The sequence below is a fragment of the Podarcis muralis genome, chromosome 1 (assembly GCF_964188315.1).
Source record: "Podarcis muralis chromosome 1, rPodMur119.hap1.1, whole genome shotgun sequence".
Lineage (NCBI taxonomy): Eukaryota > Metazoa > Chordata > Lepidosauria > Squamata > Lacertidae > Podarcis > Podarcis muralis.
In genome coordinates this window covers 75,885,977-75,905,337 of record NC_135655.1, presented here as the reverse complement: position 1 = coordinate 75,905,337, position 19,361 = coordinate 75,885,977, and the positions used below count along the sequence as shown (strand labels likewise).

Sequence of the window (19,361 nt, the reverse complement as noted above, 5' to 3'; positions counted from 1 at the left end):
ACTGTGTGATTTCGATGAATAGAAATATGCATAACTGTAAAACTAATTACAGCTATATTTTGCGCTTCTTAGATACTGCTACGTCTGCTATTAGTGATAATGAAGGTTACTGGTGGTGATGATTATGATAATAGCTTCCTTGGAAGTGCAACTGTCTAATCGTATGTCTCCTTTTGTTTTGTTTTTTCTCCTAGCTGGGAGGCTGTGGGATCCTTGGAGTTGGCATATGGCTAGCAGTTACCCAAGGGAACTTCGCCACCCTCTCTTCTTCCTTCCCTTCCCTGTCAGCTGCCAATCTGCTGATCATCACAGGGACTTTTGTAATGATCATTGGCTTTGTGGGGTGCATAGGAGCCATCAAAGAAAACAAGTGCCTCCTGCTCAGTGTGAGTATAACGTAATGGTGGTTCTGTTGTCTACCTGCATCCTGCTTTGTGGCCTCTGGGTGCTTGTGTTGATATTGAATTGATGCGCAGCGTTTTCTTAATGTTGGGTACTGTGCATTCTAATTGCACAGTCACCTCAACACCATATGCTGGAAATAGCCAACTGTTTTTGTCTGGGGTAAGACATATGCACCTAGAATGCACTGATTATGAATGGCACTTAAGATACATATTAAGCAGTTATGGATGATGTGGTACATGCCGATGTGCATCTAGGAGAGCCACCTAGCTAACAAAATGGCAACTTAAACCAAGGCTCTTAACCCTTGAGCTAGATAATGAAAAAAATTATTTAGACATTTAAAGATGCAAGTGGGAGCACATCAGTAATGTGGATACATACAACAACTGTAATTTTTATTCCATTGTTATTTGTTTATTTCATAAGCCATAGCCATCACCAATATAAAGATAAAAATGGCAATCCTGTAGAGCTGTTTTTAGTTCTTAGCTATGATTTGCTTTTAACTATCAAATATATGAAATACTTTAATAATTTTCCTGGAATGGTCATGGAAGAAAAGAATGTGCAAGTTGAGTGAGGGTTTAAAAGAGTCCTCCCCAGATTCAAACATAATACAGAGCTATGGGTTGCTCTTAAAATGGAAGTGGAAGCCTTCAGTCTTCGCCTCTCACATATAGATGAGGAGAGAGGATTAGGAGTTTAAGAATTAACATGGCTGGAGGGACACAGGGGTACATATACACCTAAACGTTTTGTGAATCTAACGGGAGAAGAAACTAATTCTTTTTTTAAAAATAGTTTCTTCTCTAGCACGGTGAATCGTCAGTTATGTTGCTACCCCCGATGGCAGCCTCGTTTCCTGTCACGGTGTTTCCTGAGTCTCAGTCAGAATGAGAGTACCCCTAAACATTTTTTTAGAAAAAAAGCACTGGGTGAAATAACTCACCAATGTGTAGATCCCCACACATCATGTAGTGTTAGAGAGCCAAAATGAGACGGGGTTTCACGAGGGATCCTTCTGTTTTCTGTTGTGTATTTTATGCAATTATGATATTTTGTTCATAATTCATTTTAAAATCACATGGAGTTTGGGACAAGTACTTTCTCAGTCATAGATAATGAAAAACAACTTTTCTATGATTTTGGGGCTGACAATAGTACACAGCAAGTGAGCTGAATTGCCCCCTTTGTGATCTGGGTGATCCTCACGTCTCTCATGTTTGAAATAGCTGCTTAGCAACCTTTGCCTCTTGTTAAAGTTTAGGGCAGTGAGCAGAACTGAATGCTACTTTTCATTCTGGAGCAGTCATTCCCATTAAATCATTCCAGTCAGCACAATTTAGAGCAGGCTGAAAGCTAAAAATGAGAGGCAGAAGAAAGTTAGCTTAGAGGCAATTTTGTTCCCATTGTTTCTTGATTTTCTTGAAGTACGGCACACCTTAAATTGTACCCTGCCATGTCGGAGAGGAAAGCTGTCATCTTGTCCTCCTGTGCCTCGTATAGTGTGCAGTGCCTATGTATGTGGACAGTGGGTTGTTATTTTTTGCTGGCTTTTACATCAGTGAGAAAACATCAATGTGGGGCTTTGTGCCCTGCACAAATGTATTCAGAAAATCCCCAGGGATACCATTAAGTACATTGGTGAAACCCAGCTACATAGATGTTTAATACATGTTGGTATTAACATATAAGGCCCTGTGCAGCTCAGCCCTGTGCACTTATATGCCAAAATGGCCTCAAAATAGCAATATGGTTTCTGACTTGTTAACCACAAGAAGTTTGGTTCCAGTTTGCATAGGATAGAACTGTATACAGTAACATAGACCCAACTCCCTTACTGACTTGGGAAATCCAAAGCTAAGGCAGCCCCAACAGGTCTGACAGCAGTCACCCACCCCACCAGCCCAGGAAATTGGTTCCATCGTCAAACTGGTTTTTTTTTTTTTGCACACCTCTTCAAATCACCTCAATATGTTTTGGCTGTGGCATTCAAACTGAGCATTTATTTTTATTTTCTGCTTGTGTTGGCCTACTCACAATAAGCAAGGAATGTCATAGCTGGAATTTAGAAGAAGAAAAGAAAAGAAAAGCACCGCGAGTCTACTAGGCGTGTGAATTGGCTTTCAGGTGTCATTTTTTTTCAAAGGTGCCCAAGCTTCAGAGTCTCATCTGTGACAGGCCTATATATTAAGGGGGGAAAGAAGAAAACGTACTTGAAATAGGCTTCTAAAAAGCATTCTGTTTCCAGCTTTATTGAAAGAACTGACGCCCAAAACTCTTACCAGTGACAGGGAATTTGACTAGCGAGATGTTAAAAGGTGTGTGAGGGAGAATGGTAAGAGATTGTCCTGTGAATGATTTTCTGTCCATAGTTTTCCCACACAAAGTTGTAGGTATTGATCCTTGTCTGGTGTTTCAGCTTCTGTTGTTTTAATGGCTTGAGACAGGAGTTGGGAGGGAGGGAGGTGACATCTGTAAGTCAGTTGGCTGGCAAGAGGCGTCCTTTGTGAAAGAGCTCCGGCTTTTTTGCAGAGCATGCAAAAAGTTCCAGGTTCAGGTCTCTGACATCTCCAAACAAGGCTGGTCAGAAACCCCAGAGAGCTACTGCCAGTCCACATAGAAAATGCAGAAATAGCTGGACCAAGGGCTCCAACACAGCATAAGACAGCTTCTTAAGTTCCTGAATTACCAGAAAGGAAGGGGATACTTATCACTGACCTATAGTTGTTGAATACTTCTTGGTCTAAGGATGGCCTTTTGGGGAAGGGGTGTACTGGTGCTTCTTTCAAGGCTTCCAACATGATCCCTTCTCACCCAGTCAATCCCCATCTGTTTGCCCACCATGTCTGGCTATTGACCATGTTAGACTGCCGAGAGTTGGAGTCCTATAACAGATCAGCAAAAGATAATCTACACTGCCTGACTGCAGCTTTCCAAGTTTCCAGACATGGGTCTTTTGCAGATTCATCTGGTGATACAGAGGAGTGAACGTGGGACCCTTGGCATGCAAACCATGCACTCTGCCACTGAGCTATGGTCCTTCCAAACTCAAGCGGATGAAGAAACCAAAGTCCTTTCTGGATTGTGTAGCACTTTAGAATGCAGGTGGGGGAAGTCATATCTTTGGCTCCTACGACCTCCATGAGGAAACTGGCATATCCAGGAGAATGAAGGTGATGGTCCTACAGCTGTTGTTTCTCCCCGACCAGACTGAACACTGGAAGCTGCCTTGTACTGAGAAAGAACATTGGTCCAGCTAACTCAGTATTGTCTACAGTGACAGGCAGCAGCTCTCTAGCGTTTCATCTTTCTCACATTTACATGCTGGGAACTAAACCTTGGACCTTTCGCGTGTAAAGCAGGTGCTCTATCACTGAGAAAATTGGAGAAAAAGCAGGCCTCTTTCTGTGGATAATTGTAGATGGACCTCTTCATTGCCTGTTGATTGAAAAGTACTAATTGCCCCTCTCACTAGCTGAGTTCTTTCCAAGCTCCCTTCCGTTCTCCTTTATTCTTTTACAAAGGGAGTTATTTGAAGTTCATTTTTCAGAGCCTAGATAAAGCCAGAGGGTCTCCCCACACCATGCTCCTCTCATTTGTTTTAATTAGTAGGCAGAGCCATTGCTGAAGGCCCAGACAATGAGATGTAAATTAAGATATAAAACCCTAGATATAACCCTTAGACATAAACCCTTTCCCCCCTGTTAAACTTTCCTCAATCTATTTTTAGCTGACCTGAATAACATATGGGGACATCAGACCTTTAGCTAGGATTCGAAGAGCAGTTCAAATTGTCGGGTCTTCTAACAAGGCACAGGATCCTCTTTGGGACAGAGCAAGTCGGTTGTTGGCAACTTGTGCAGTCTGCGGACAGAGGGAGAACCGGGTGTGCAAAAAGAAATCCTCAGGAAAATATAGTGGACGATGCTAATGGCAATTTTCAGTGGGCTAGTCACCAATCCCGTCTTGACTCTTTTTGAGGGGGACTTATCGGCTTGCAAGAGAGGTTCTCATAGAAATAAGCCCTGCTGAATCAGACCAGGGGCCCATCTAGACCAGCATCCTGTTCTCATAGTGGCCAACAAGATGCTCATGGGAAGCAAGCCAACAATTGTAGGATCTGAGCAGCCCCCCTGCTCTGTATTACATAGAACACAGGAATCTGCCTTATGTTGAATCAGAACATTGGTCTGTCTAGCTCAGTATTGTCTGCACTGACTGGCAGTGTCAGCCCTGAACACCCACCCCCCACCCCCAGCCATTGCCACACAGTCTGCCCTGGTAGCCCTAACATGATCTATTGCCTCAGGTATGGTGCAGGATGCTATCCTGTTTCTAGTGTAAGGGTTAACTGCCAGTCCAGTGGCTTCTGTAGGGAGGGGGGCGCCATCTTGTCCTTCGCCTCAGGCAGCAAAATGTCTTGGGGCAGCCCTGTCTCTGACTGTAAGGCCTGGAGCTGTCTATATTGCATTGCTGGGAAGGCAGCATTGTGCTTAACTTTTGGCTAACACATTTCCCTCTGATCAGCTGCCTGCATTTCCCAAGAAAGCCTTATTCTTACTTTACACCAGTGTATCGCACAGAGATATAGGGTTGTATTCAACATAGCGCTAAGTTCCTTCAGTGCAAGGATATCGCCTTGTACAATGGAACTCTCTCCCCTTCTCCTTCTCCTGTGTGCCCCCCAAATTTGAGGGGTCATGCAGGGCCTGCATTATAGGAGGAGGGGGGAAGTCCCATTGCGCTGTCACGGTTATTTAGTTGAATTCCATACCTTTCCCCCACCCTTTTTATTTCACATACTTTACTTGCTGTGAGGCATTGCATTCTTATAACTATGATTCAAACCTGGCTCTTCCATTAACTGCAGTGTGAGTTACATAACCCAGGGAGGTTGCAGGTTCAGGATCTATATATGTATCTGCTTTGGCATTTCAGTGAAACAGCTACGAGGTTTCCTTATACAGGAGGCTCCTCAGCTGCTGCGACTTCTTAGAGCCCCCATTAAAGTCTAGGAAATAAGCCAGCTTCCTCTTGCTTAGCATCTGGCCCACTAAATCTTCTTAAAGGGTTCTTTGCTTCTTTATGCAGTAAAGATGCCTACATTTTTAAAGTTCAGCGGTGCTGTCTGTTTAGAGCAGATATTCCACACCACTCTGAAATCCTCATTTTTGCAGTATTGGCATCCAAGACCCGTGGTTTCTGAAGAAGCATATAGCTGGCTGTTGAATCCAAGGGTCAGTGTCTCTTGACCTCCTTTAGCCACATTGGAGAATCCCAGCCCTAAATGTTTGAGATGGTACAGAAATGTACTCTGAGTGCTACTTATCTAGCCCCAACAGCTGGTTGCGTTCAGAAGCAGATGGCGCGACACTTGTATGCCCAATGAGGTCAGGGCTTCTGATGGCAATCTGTAGATCCTTTGTGTCCCAGGGAAGGTTAGTAATGAAGGGGATGCTAAAGTTAGTGCTCTCTTTCTTTGAATTAACATTCCCCTATTCTGTGCCTGTGGCTAAGTAGCTAAAGCTGCATTGAGTGCATGCGTTGAATATGACAGAGATCTGTGGTTTTGGTATTTTATGACATTTTATTGATTTGGAGTCTGTTTTCTTCCAAAAGTCATAAAATACAGAAAATGCCATAAAATGCCAATTAAATCTGCTGTCTGACATACAGTTCTAGGGACCGCGTCCCCCCTCTAGATTGCTAAACTAATAATATAAAATGATTCATGTGGGAAGCCCAAGTGAGAATGTGGTGGACTCACCCACTAAAAACCACAAACTGTGATTTATGAGTCTTTTGCGTTTTAGAAACTGTGTTTTGCTTCTGGAAACTGGTAGCAAGTGCTATAGATCTTAAGCTATCACATATTGTCTAGCATGCTACACATCCTGAACTAGTACTCAGCCCTCACATCAATTATGTGCGTCCCCCCCTTGCTATCTTCTAGTATTAGACCACCAGCCATAATGCACCAAGTCCAACAATAAGAGATATTTGCACACCTGCCAAGGGCATGTGTAATTCTCAGTGAGTACCAATAATCTGGAGCAGGGTGTAGAGTCTGTGGCCCTCAGATGTTTGTTGGGCTCCAGAATGGCCAATGTGGTCAGTGCTGATGGAACCAGGAGTTCAACAACATCTGGCTAGTTACTGATTTAGATCTTACACATGGCAGATGATGTGGTAAAACTGTCTTGGCCTGAGCACTTCAGCCTGCAGGTGGGAACTGACATGACTGACCCTTCATACAATAATGGTGTTAAATATACTAACAATAATCTCTCCACATAGAAACTTGATACATAAGGAAGAAGGCTTCCTAGGATTGCATAATAAGGGTGGTATGAAACTAAGTTTTAGTCTGGATAGACCCACTGAAATTAATGGGCCTAACTTAGTAATGTTCATTAATGTCTGTGGGTCTACTCTGAGTAAAGCTTAGTTGAATCCCACTCTTAAGTTGGAACCATTTTCCCTATCATCCAGTTTTGTTTGTTTGCATGGAACAGTCTGTCATGTGAGCAGGCCATTAGGAGAACCCCAGCAATATCCTCCCAGCAATAGCTTTCAGAAACACCATCCGCTAGGGAAGGGAAATGGTTGGGAAATATAGACAAGCAGACTGAGAGAGGGCAAAGATTAAAATAAAATAGAAAATTGCAATGAAAACACAAACAACATCCTTATGGAGGAAGGAAGGAAATATGGCAATGCGGGGATCTAAAAATGAGTTAGTCTGAAAATAAGGGTTTGATCTGGGAAGCAAACATTGGAGGCAAACATATGCCAAGCACTTGGCACACAGAATTAGCAGCAGACAAGCAACAGTCCCCTGCAGTAATAGCTTTCACATTGCTCTCCCTCCCATCCCCCCTCCGATAGATATCACTAAGTTGTGACACTGTCAAACAAAGCCCTATGACAGAAGTTATTTTCTGTAATTCACAATACTTGTCTGCTATGTTTGCAGTGGCAATTGGTCAACCAGGAGTGTGAGTCATATGATTAATACGCTCTGCATCTCCTCCTCTTTCAATCTGGTCCAAAATTGCTAAGATTTTGTTTGCTTTCAATTTAGTGTTAAAGTAATGCAATCACTGAAATAAAAGTGACTAATAATGTTAGTCATTGACTGCATTCACACATAACACTAAGCCCCAGACCATAGAATTACATACATAAGCTCCAGGCTCATGCACTCCTCCCCCTCTCTTGTCCTCCACCTTTCACTTCTCTTTCAACTTTGTTTTTCGCCCTCATTAGTTCTAAACTCAGACAAACTATTTCACATTCTAAGAATGGTTTATTCTTTGAAATGAATCAACTCCAACCTGTGGTAAATGATCCTAGCTTGTTTCAATAAACCCTGGTGAAACCATGGTTCAGTAAACCAAGGTTTCAGTGAACCACAACTACTGGTTTGGACACTATCATTTTATTTGTATGCTGCCTTTCCATAACAATGCTCAAGGCAGCTTACAACATACTTAGAAACATAACAAAAGAAGTCATAAACAATAAATAAAATACATCAAAAAGTACACAACCAAATTGAACAATTTCCACATAAATCATAAGATTTAAAAATAAAATACAAAAAAATAACATCCACAACAACCAAAAACTCCTAAACAATACCCCAACCCTATGGGAAACCATGGTTAGTTGCTGCTTAAGATGATATGTAAACCAGGCCATTGCACTAGCCAAAATTAAGTGCTTGTGGGAAGAAAATAGGCTTGCAGGACTCAAAGGTTGCAATGTAATTTGAGGGAACCCTGTTGTAAAAGTAGTAGGAAGTTGCAGTATAAACTACTTCATTTTCCTCCCCTTGCTCCTACAGAATCGTAGCACATAAAGGCTTAAAAAACACACACCAGCATAGTGATTCTTAGCCTATAGGTACTCCCTCAGCAAACTTCTCTAGATACCATCTTAGTCATGGAAAACTTCTGTGGTGAAATATGTCTCACTGCAATGTAAGATTAATCTTCTTTATGAGCTTCTGTGTGGATGGTTTGCATTGGGATTGTGTTGTCTCAAAGCATAAATCTTTCTTATATCAGCAGCCTGCAGTCCCACTGAACCACAGCAAAGTGCATTTTTATTCTCCTCCTTATTTATCATTTGAATTGGGAAGCTTACTTGAAAGCAAACCGTAAGAATTTTTAGTGGTCCATGCCCTGAGCCTGTCTAGTCTTCATTGCACTTTGGCCCATTCCAGTTAGCCTTATAACCTGCATATATTTCCATGTTAGAGCATAACAAAAGATGAGGCTGTTTCTAAGGGTGGGTTTTAGGGAAATGAACAGGGGTAGAAGTGGCTGGATTTACTAGCGGTTTTAGCTACTTAGTACATATGCAGCTTCTTGAGGGAAGGTGGTGGTGTACTTTCCATAGCATTTTAAAATTGGGATAAAGGGTCAGCAGTGCCTGCTATGGAAGTTGCCATAGAAATATGAAAGAACATAAAATGGGTAGTTGGCCTGCAGCTGAGACTCTTTGAAATATATGCTCCTTGCTCCCTACACTCATGGTTCTGATTTAGGTTGCATACATATGGCATTTTATTCTAGAATCAATGGTAGCTCACACACAATCTGGATTGAATGTTTTTATGTATGCCTATTTGAAAAAAAAGATGTAGGCAGACTTGAAAGGTGTGTGTATGTGTGCATATCCACACCTGCCCAGTTACATTGTGAGTGGGCATATACCAAACTCGCAATCGTCACTTGATTCATCTGGGACTTGTACAGGGAGGAAAATGCATGAATAACCTAATCAAGGGAAAGGAGTTCAAACACATATTTGCAAACCACACCATCCTTTGTGGACAGCAGAATCAATCTAGATTAAGAGCAGCAATTTGAGGACATAACTGAGGGGGGAAACTACAATTGGTTAGTGTGCACACGGCCTCATATCCAGTGCCGGATTTATGTATAGGCTAAGTAGGCTGAAGCCTAGGGCCTCTAAATCTAGGGGGCCTTGCCAGCCTGCCTGCTCCCCAGTGCCGCAGTCTGCCCTCTCCCAAAATTGCAAGCCCAATACTTCATGTGAGGGCAGGACAACTTGGGCCTCTAAATCTAGGGGGCCTCGCCAGCCTGCCCGCTCCCCAGGGCCGCAGTCTCCCCTCTCCCAAAATTGTAAACCCAAGACTTCATGCAAGGGCAGGGCAACTCAGGCCCAGCAGCTATTAGACTCAGGGCTAGCCAGTGGGGCCTAATTTGAAGCAGTGGGGCGCAACTTGATTTTTTTGTAGGGCCCCAGTTCACAGCCAAAGTCTGCAAAATCTTATAGATATAAATAAAGTCCATCTAGATTGCCCTGGTGCAGGGGCCCCCTTAGGAGCGGCTTGTGGGGCCCAATTTGGCCCAATTGCTCCAGTTGCCTTAAGGTCAGCCCTGATGAGACTGTGCAGGGGTTGGACTGACAAGCCCTGCACCTTCTAGGTCCCTGGTGCCACCATTCAGAGTACAGACTCAAGGACTTGTTATAGAAATAAAGTGGGGCACTTATTGGAAATCAGTTTTGTCACCTCTTCCCCCCCAAACCCCGAGACAATGAGCCCAGCCACCTTTTATTCACAATCGCATAAGCATTACACTACAGCATGGTCATAAACTTGTATGTTCAACTGCTGAAATATACATCCAATATGTAGCAATTGAGATTTATGTTACTGCTTTATGAACGTATACTGTGTTTTATGAACGCACTCTGTATTTTGTGAATTACCTAAGAGCCACCAATAGGGAGCTCTAGAATCTGACAGCTAACCAATTGGGTACTACCAAACAGTGACCCCTATTGCTGAAAGCAGGTAACCAGCAGGGAATGCTTCAGCTTAGCCTTTGCACTGTTGACTAAACACTCCCTGCTGTGCAGATAATGGAGAAATTGTATCCCTTCTGGCATCTTAGCCAACTCTGGTGCACCAGAAGCACAGAATAGCAGCAAATAAAATCGGCTCATATGTCAGCAACTGATAAGACTTGTCAACCAGTTCTTCCAAAGTCTTCCTAAATTATAGAGCTCCAAAATACAGGCCAAAAGAGAGCAGGTCTGGGAAGAGTGAGGCATACAATGGGCATCACCAGGGAAAAGGCCCTGCTCCGTGTAACTCCTGTCCTGTCATTTGATAGAGTGCCCACTTACCCTCCTTCTTGACATGGAATGCTCTGTATTGGAGTCTCCAGGTCCAGTACAAAGACCATAAGAAGGGAGAGCAGGGACTTTGAAGTTCCCAACAGCTGTTAATCAAGCAAGCAAGCACACAGGTCACCTTTGTCACAGTCAGGACACCTATGTCTTGGCCAGGGCTGCACCCAATCTTGTTTTTGTAGAATCTTGTTTGTCCTCAGTAACCAAAATTATATTATCAACATACAGTGGTACCTTGGGTTATGAACACTTATGTTTTTTTGGGTTATGAATGATTGTAACCCGGAAGTAAGGTGTCTGAGCTCTCTGAGGCCTCCATGGATGTGGGGAGCCAAGCCCCAACATCTGTGGGGCCTGCAGGGCTCCGTGAATGCTGGGAGCCAAGACCCGACATCTGCGGGGCCTGCAGAGGCCGGGGGCCAAGCCCTGACATCCGCAGGGCCTGCAGAGGCTGGGGGCCAAGCCCCAACATCTGCAGGGCCTGCAGAGGCTGCATGACTGGGCTCCAGCCACGGGAGGCCTCTGCAACAGCCCCGAGCCAAGCCTTGACATCTACAGGATACCCAGCAGGTCGTATCCCAGCCCCAAAGTTAGGTAAGGATCATTTACCTAGTGAAGACAAAGAACAGTGAAGCTGTTAAGAAATAAAAGATGAGCCTGGGCCAAAAAGCCCTTTACCAACCCTTGCCCCACCCCCAGCTGTAGCAAGATGGGTGGCACCTAGCCAGGTAAGCCCACCTGAGTGGAAAATTTTGGGATTCTCCAAGGGATTTTGGGATTTGTTTGTGTGAGTCTGCCCTGTGCCTTTGTCTCTGCTTTGTGCCTTTGTTTGGGGGACTTCTGGGGGACTCTGCCTTCTGCCATTGTTTTGGGGATCTGTGGAGCCCAGTTCAGCTACTGGTTGATTGTGTGACTGCAAAAATGGATAAAAGCCCCCCATCCATACTGACCATCATCAGTGCACGTAAGGCGAGGGGGAAATGTTCATTTTTTTCATCTAAAATACTGCCTTATTTATTTTATAGTACAGTACATTAATTATTGCCTTTATTTTATGGAACAATGGTCTCGCTAGACAGTAAAATTCACGTTAAATTGCTGTTTTAGGCGGTGTTTTTCATCGTCAGGAACGGATCAATCCACTTTCCATTACTTTCAATTGGAAAGTCTGCTTCAGGTTAAGAATGGACTTCGGGAACCAATTAAGTACTTAACCTGAGGTACCACTGTATACAAACAGAAAAGTTGTTTTCCTTCATTTGCAAGGAATCGTACAAAACAAAGTCGCACTAATAAAGAAAATTCCAGGGTGGTAACAGAAAGCAAACTAAAAATGCTTTTGCAGTTCATCAAAACTATCCAGCAATATCAAGTTATAGGAAAACTGGTGCTATTAACAGTAATCCTTCTAGTTGGTTAATTGGTTCGGCAACTTCCATGCACATGACATGTGATGCTAATTGTTTCTCCCAAGAGTTAAATGATAACTAATCAGAGGCAGCTACAGGAGAGCTATGAGATTCAGGTGAGGGTCAGATGCCTTGTCAATCCCAGCAGGTATATAAGAGGATGACCCGGCCTGCCCAGCATTCTCCTAAAAGGGATAAGCCTAGCATGGAAGACTTGTGTATAGTACGCAGATCTGAAAGGGCCACAAAGGGTAAACCACCCAAAAAGTATGCTGAAGAGTTTCTAAAACAGTCATAGCAGATACAGCTGTTGTTAGTAACTCAGAGAAGGTTTGGGAACCTTCAAGTTTCCAAGAGGTCCTAAGTTTAACCTTGGAGGATGTTAAATGCCATGAAAGCTGAACTTGATTCCTTAGAGAGGAACAAGACATGGGAACTAGTTCCAGGCCTGCCCAGGCCACAAAAGGTTTACAAAGTTCAATTAGTGCAAAAGTTTTTCAGTGTTAATTTAATGCATTTTTTAAAAAATCACCATGGTATTTAACAATAATATCTTATGTCATTTAGAGAAGAAATTGTGAATTGTAAATTTTTAAATACCCGTCGTCATCCTTGGCCTCACTCAATTTTGTTTATAACACTCTTCCATTTTCTTCTAGTTGTGATGGTGGGGGGAGGGGAGGGGCCTCACAAGTGGAGTAGCCTAGGGCCTCTCTTCATATAAATCCGGCCCTGTGTCATTTCCCCCACATCACAGAATGTTGAAAAGAACAATATGCATGTAAGATATTGATACACTACAACATTCTACTGCAGTTACCCCTGATTTCGAGGAAAGCTGGATGCAACACAAGTTCCCTTTGTCGCTTTTGAATAGCCTCTTTTTCTCAAGCCACGCAGAAGAGCCTGTAGTTGCATATGCATTTGCTGCTGTTTGTTTTTTTATCAGAATAGAGGGGGGGGGGTGAGAGTAATGCCATTTTAACTGCTGCTTAGTTGTCTAATGCTGCGTTGAAGTTGATCATCAAGGATTATTTTTATGGAAGTGGAATTGGCTTGCTTAGCAAAAGCAGCTCCCTAGGGAACAAACAAAAAGACCAGAGAGGCAGCAAAGGGTTTATTTTCTGCAAAAGGAAAGAGGAATAGAGTGGGAACAAGAGAGGATTCCCTGCAGCACTTGGGGTGGGGGCTGTGCATCGGAACAGCAGGAGCCAGCAAGACCCAAATACTAATTTGCTTTTATGTTCTTAAAAAAGTATACTGCTAAATTAAGAATCGGACTGTGTCACCTTTCCCTGTAACTTCCCCTGTTGCAGAATGCAGCACACGCACACAGAATAATCCTTCTCACTTTGTACCACATATACTGCTTGAGCAGCAGCTTAGGCAGAGGCTGGCGCTTAGAAATAGCAAACGCTTATGATGTCCCCATTCCTGCCCTTCCCTCCACATTCTTTTGCAGCATGTTCAGTTTCCCTACACATCACATTTTCAGTACAAATCCAGCAATTGAATATGTCAGGTACCATTTATATACGGCAGACATTATGCAGAAAATAGTAAGAGCCAGTGTGGTGAAGAGCTCTGGGTTCAAATCCCCATTCAGTCCCTCAGTGGATTCGGCACAGTCACTATCTCTCAGTGTAGTTTAACTCATAGGGTTGTTTCGAGCATGAAATGGTGGGAGGTGGGTGGGAGACCATTTATATTGCCCTTAAGCTCCTTGGTAGGAAAGGTGGGATAATAAAATGCAGTGTAACGAAAGAAATACATAGAATGACACTGACTGGTTAAGATTTAAATTTTAAGTCAACTGAAACTTAGCAGCACAGATATTGACTTGCAAAACCCAGATATTACTCCCCCCCCCCCTACATATAAAATCATGTAATACACTTGTAAGGCCTGATTTTGGAAACAATTGTCAGTTGCTCTTTTTACTTGCCTCATGGCTTCTGAGTGTTTTAGGGCCAGACTAGATGTGACCTGCAGTCTTTCCCATGATTCTCTCTCTCTTTTTCTAACTAGAAGCAGTCTTGGGACACTGGAGGTCTGAGTGGAAAGGCGGGGGGGGGGGGGGGGAGAGGACTAGTTAACCCTTTCCCCTCTGTCCATTATCCTGCTCAAAATTACTGTGTTTTTCCGTTTATAAGACTAGGGGTTTTTTTAATCAAAAAATTAGGTTTAAAATTGGGGTTCACCTTATACAGGGGTAGTGCTGAGGGGTGTTTTCTTAATTTGGAATCCCCCAAAATAGGGGGCATCTTATACATGGGGGCATCTTATACACTGAAAAAATATGGTATCTCCCAGTTGCTTCACCTCTACATTCACTTGTCATTTCCTATGAGGAAAAAAGCAGCAGGGAAGGTGGTATTTCATAGGAAAATGTCCAGCAAGGAAAGGATTAAGTTAGTGTTCTATGTTATTCCTCGCTCTCAAATTTTCAACTTTGGGAAGTTTTTTTTTAAATAGTGGAAATATACATATGTCTACCTGAAAATCCTAGTTTGATAGCCCTCAGATACATTATCACTACAATTTTATTTCAGCAACTACCAATATTAGAAGCATTTTTTAAAAATACCTCACTTATGTTTTTAGTGCACCTGGGAGATTTACTAATGTGCCTCAGGACTGAATATTCCGCTACTTTTGAATGTTTAAAAAACTCTGCCTTCCCAAGAGCCCCTCTCTCTCTCTCTCTCTCTCTCTCTCTCTCTCTCTCACACACACACACACACACACACACAGAGAGAATGAGAATATATTCCACAGATGTGTACATAGAGGAGAGCCACCCTTTCTCCAAAACAAGATGGCCAAGTGTTACTGCAAAGTTAGAAAATGGAATATCTGCTAGGTAAAAGTCTGTGAAAACACAAGGAATGTCTGTTCTTGCTGAAGCTAATGCAAGCACCCCCCATAGCTGCAGCGCTCGCAGGTCACTGATGTGGTTAGAGCCTTGGTTCTCCTGATCAATTCTTTGACCTCTTTCCATATGAACCTCAGCCACAAGGCTAATAATATTGTCTGTACTTTCGTGACTTTGGCCTAGTTCTCACTGAGGTGGTCTGGACTTTGCTGCATCTGCCTGCAGGTGGGACTCACATGACTGAGTTCTTTTCCACACACAGAAAATTGGGTGTGTGGTGTGAAGAGTTTTCTATGCGCAGGCAATTTTCTTACGTGGCGAAACAATCAGTCATGTCTCACCTATGTCAGAAATGGTACCATTCAGGCAAAGATTTACCTCCTCAGTGAAAACTAGGTCTGATTCCTTCTATGCATGAATGCATATGCTGTGAAGATGAAACAAATATTGATGTCTCTGGGCTTTTGTTTCTCTCTCTCCCACCCATTCTTCTCTTGACAGTTTTTTATCATGCTGTTAATTATATTTGTGCTGGAGCTCACTGTCGTGATTCTGTTCTTCGTCTACACCGACAAGGTATGTCAAAATATTTCTTCTTCTTTTCTTTCCCCTTCAGCAAATTTGCTTGCCCCCTTTCCTCATATAAATAAGCCATGAAGCCTTTGCCTTGGCACGCATACCATGTTTTCTTAAGAGACCACCTCATATCAGAAAGAGTGCACACAGAATACAAAAGTGCTCTTCTAGGACATTGGTCCCCTCCCTCACCCTCTCAGTTCAAGGTCAGACGTATTCAGACATATTAGCAACACATTTATGATTTAAATACAGAGAATTCTAATCAGGAAAGGCTGATGAAAACTCATGCACTAAAAGGCAGATAGTAATCACGTTAAGATGTTCATTATTAAGGGTATTTATGTTGCTGTGAAAGTTTCCTAATTGGATATTGTTATAGACATTCACCAGGAAATGAGAAATTGGGCTTTGTTGGTATGTAAATGTTGACAATTTTTTACCTGGTTTTGTTGGAACTGTTAACAGAGAAGGCTCCTTTGATGATGCTGTCAATATGTCTCTTCAGACTAGCTCTCCCTAGATGACTAGAAACAGTATTTACTCAGAACTGCAACTGTAGCTGTTAGGCTTTGTATACACTAAAGCGTTAATGTGTACAAATCTGATTTTTCCATGTGCTTCTTTGCGATGTTTCATCTGCACATTAGTGCTTTCAGTTTAAATCTTTCTCAGTGTTTCTCGTACACACTAGTAGGTGGTGCTTGGTAGGATGTATTCTGTGTTGTTACTCCTTCCCCTCAATTACTGTTCTTTGCCCACTGAAAGTTCTCAAAGCCTGAGGCCCTTTGTAGGTATGCATGCAGTATGCATACACCTTTTCTTTTTTTAAAAAAATATGTTTTGTTCATGGAATTCCACAGCAATGAGCTTTCACCAAATGTTTCAAACAAAGCAGGCAATTTTGTATTTTTATCTTTTTTTCAAATACATATTTTTCAATTTGTGGGTTTTGCACAAAGCAGCAGTTTCAAAAAGAAATACATATCTGTGGGTTGTGCCTGCCCGCCCCGCCAGGTAGAGAAGCAGCAACCCATCAATGAGCTCCTCGCCAGGGCAAACAAAATTCGGGTAGGCAGATGCATGGGCACCTCCAAACCCAGACACTCTACGAATACCATAAACAGGGAAAGCTGCATAAAACCATTTATTTTACAAACAAGTGCATATAGCCAAGGTGGGATGGGAAGTGGGATTTGGAGAAGAGGGGGTTTGAGATACTGTAAGTGTTCTTCTTTTTCATTTCCCCTTTTCCTTTCCCACCTCCTGTTGATGCAAGAGCAGTTCCGTGCAAAACAGCTTTTCTTAAAAAAAAAAAAGTGCCTTCAGCAACAACCTGTGGAAATAGACATGCTGCATGCTTTCTCTTGGGCTGATGAAAACCAAATGGCTAGGTTGTGCTCAAGCGATGAGGAAACAGACATGAGGGTGATAGATGGCACCCAGCAAAACGTCACCACAAACATTTTTTTTAAGTCCACACCATGTGTTTCAGTGTGCCAATATGTGGGTAGCAAGAGATGTTATGCTGGATTCCACTGCCCCCATTTTATTGGATTATCCATGGATTGGGAAAACCCAAATTAATTGGGGGGAAAGCTGCAGGTTGCCACTAGGATGAGATTGACATCATGTAGATGATGCGAAAAATATGCACACATGAGGTGCATCGAATCCACTTTAAACTGCTGTGTGCTCATAGCCTTAATCCCAGTGCTTTTCCTGATCTTTTCTTCTTGTTTTAAGTTAAATTGTCAGCTCCCTCTTTCTTCCCTTCCCATCTTCCCCTCCTTTTCCAGCCATGGTGACTAGATAACCCCCCCCCCCGCTCCCGCCCCTCAGTTGCTGGCTTCTCTTGTCAAGAGTAGAGGTTCAGCAAATACTCTGCCCCCTTATTTCCCTAATAATCTGGTGTGTGTGAAAATATGGGGCCACAAAAAGACACAATCTGTCCCCCACACCAGCCCGCTTGCTTGTCCCATGTAGCGAATTATGATATAAAAATGCTTAAATTTCCTGGCCACACACACACTGAGTAGCTCATTCTAACCAGTATTGGCAGGTTCCCATTGGGCCTGGTAGAGCAGAAGGCAGAGAGACCAACAGCAGAGCAAATAGTAGGCAGAGCCAGGTAATTCTAGTTTTGTCCATGTCCTCCTCCCTACTGAGTTCCACATGGGCAAAACTAAGGAAGAGGAAGCAGGCAGGCAGGCAGGGCTGCTCCAGGGCTGATAGTAAGAAGGCAGATAGGAATTGAGATTGAGGTTGGTGGGGCAGTGCCCTGTTTGCCCTAATAGACCCCCCCTCCGCTGATTCTAATTATGTAACTAACCTGTGAGGTATGTTTGGCTGAAATGCAGTGATTTACCCAGGGTTTTCAACATCCAAGCCCAGTAGGTTAGTCACAGTACCACAGAGACTCCGCCGAAAGACCCAGAATTGTGTTTTTTTGCATTGTAAAAGAAGCCAATTGCCAGAGAGATGCGCGTTCCGAGTTACCATGCCAGATGATTTATATTGTCAGTGGTAATTTTAAATTACTCACATGCTGTAATAACTCATGAATTAGCTGTTGCCTCTTAAGAGGGAGGCTTGTGCATAATAGAAAACAGATTAATGAAGGGATCTCTACAGCGTGCAGCAGTATTCAAAAAAGAAAAAAAGCTAACACCACACTTGGTATGCTAAAAAGGGGGAAATAATGAAGAAAGTTATAGTGTCATTATGTGATTCAAAGCCTGTGTGCGTTTGGAGGCGGGGGGGGGGGTGTTTACTGGGAATAAAGCACAGAGCTGTCCCACTTCACAAACACCCCTCTGCCCTAATCTCTGAAAAGACAATGAAAACCATTAGAAGGACCTGGGTGAGATGGTATTTCAGTGAGATTGTTTGGGGAAATAAAATGTTCAGAGCAATATATATGTAGACTACATCAGTGATAGGCCACTCATAACAAAGGCAACATAATTAAAAGAGGAAAATAGTTGCAAATTGCTATGTATAAGTATGTAGTCTGTTCAGGCATTGCATTATGAGGTTTAGGGTTATCTTATATTGCATTATGCTTATGAAGCTGAAGTCTTGCCCAGACACAGTGTATTGTTGTGAGGGGTTTTTTTTGTGGGGGCCCCTAAACCCTAGAAATTAATAATTGGTAGTCTTTTGATTATTTGTGATAAGAATGAAAAAACCATGCTGCAGAACTAGGCCAGACTAGGAATCTCTGAGCTGGGTTATGCAAACTAACCTGGCCTAGCAGAGGTGTTAACATGACAAAAGGTGTTGATGGTCCATCTAAGAGGAATTTTGGGTCTGGGCAGACAGTGGTTGCCAAGGTGATGGTGTGTGTGTGAGGGAGGTCACAGGAAAAGAGTCCTGGAAAGAATGAGAGAAGAAAGACAGAGATCCATCTTGGGCAGGCTGGCTGAAGGCTGGCTGGGAGAGATGTCTTTGACTCCAGTGCTGCACTGCTATGGGGAACAGCCCAAGCTGACTGTAGCTGTCAATATGAGAATAAATCATATTTCTTAAAGCTACAACAGTCTCCGACATGTCTTCAGTTCTCCTAAGGAGCACAAACGGTGGGTGAGCACCTGGAACCCTCTGGAACCTTGCTACTGCTTGGCAGAGAGAGGGGGGAGGTACCCAACTTTTCTAACAGTATGTATCATGGAAGGATGAAGGAGGAGTTTCTATTGTTTCACTTCCCCCACCCCCCATATTCTTCCAATTGGTTAGCTGAGCGAGTGGGGTGGGGAGCATTTCTTTGAATTTGCTCCTCTACTTTTGCTTGCTGCTCTCCCGTTAGTATCCCCATCTCAACAGAGTTAGTTACCATTGGCTGACCAGCCTGCCTGCCTAATAGCTAATGGTATAATTTCAGATAATCTTAAAAGTTTATTTTCCTTAGCTATACA

The 19,361-nt window shown here is 43.0% G+C and overlaps 1 protein-coding gene across 11 annotated transcripts in view; it reads left to right on the top strand.

The window, feature by feature from the left end:
- Positions 1–19,361, top strand: part of TSPAN4 (tetraspanin 4) — a 506,481-nt gene that overhangs the window by 446,513 nt on the left and 40,607 nt on the right. For all 11 annotated transcript variants that reach the window (XM_077931590.1, XM_077931632.1, XM_077931616.1 and 8 more), the window contains 2 exons: positions 195–386; positions 15,370–15,444. In XM_077931590.1, the coding sequence (XP_077787716.1) occupies positions 195–386; positions 15,370–15,444 (267 nt within the window). The remainder of the gene's footprint in view (positions 1–194; positions 387–15,369; positions 15,445–19,361) is intronic.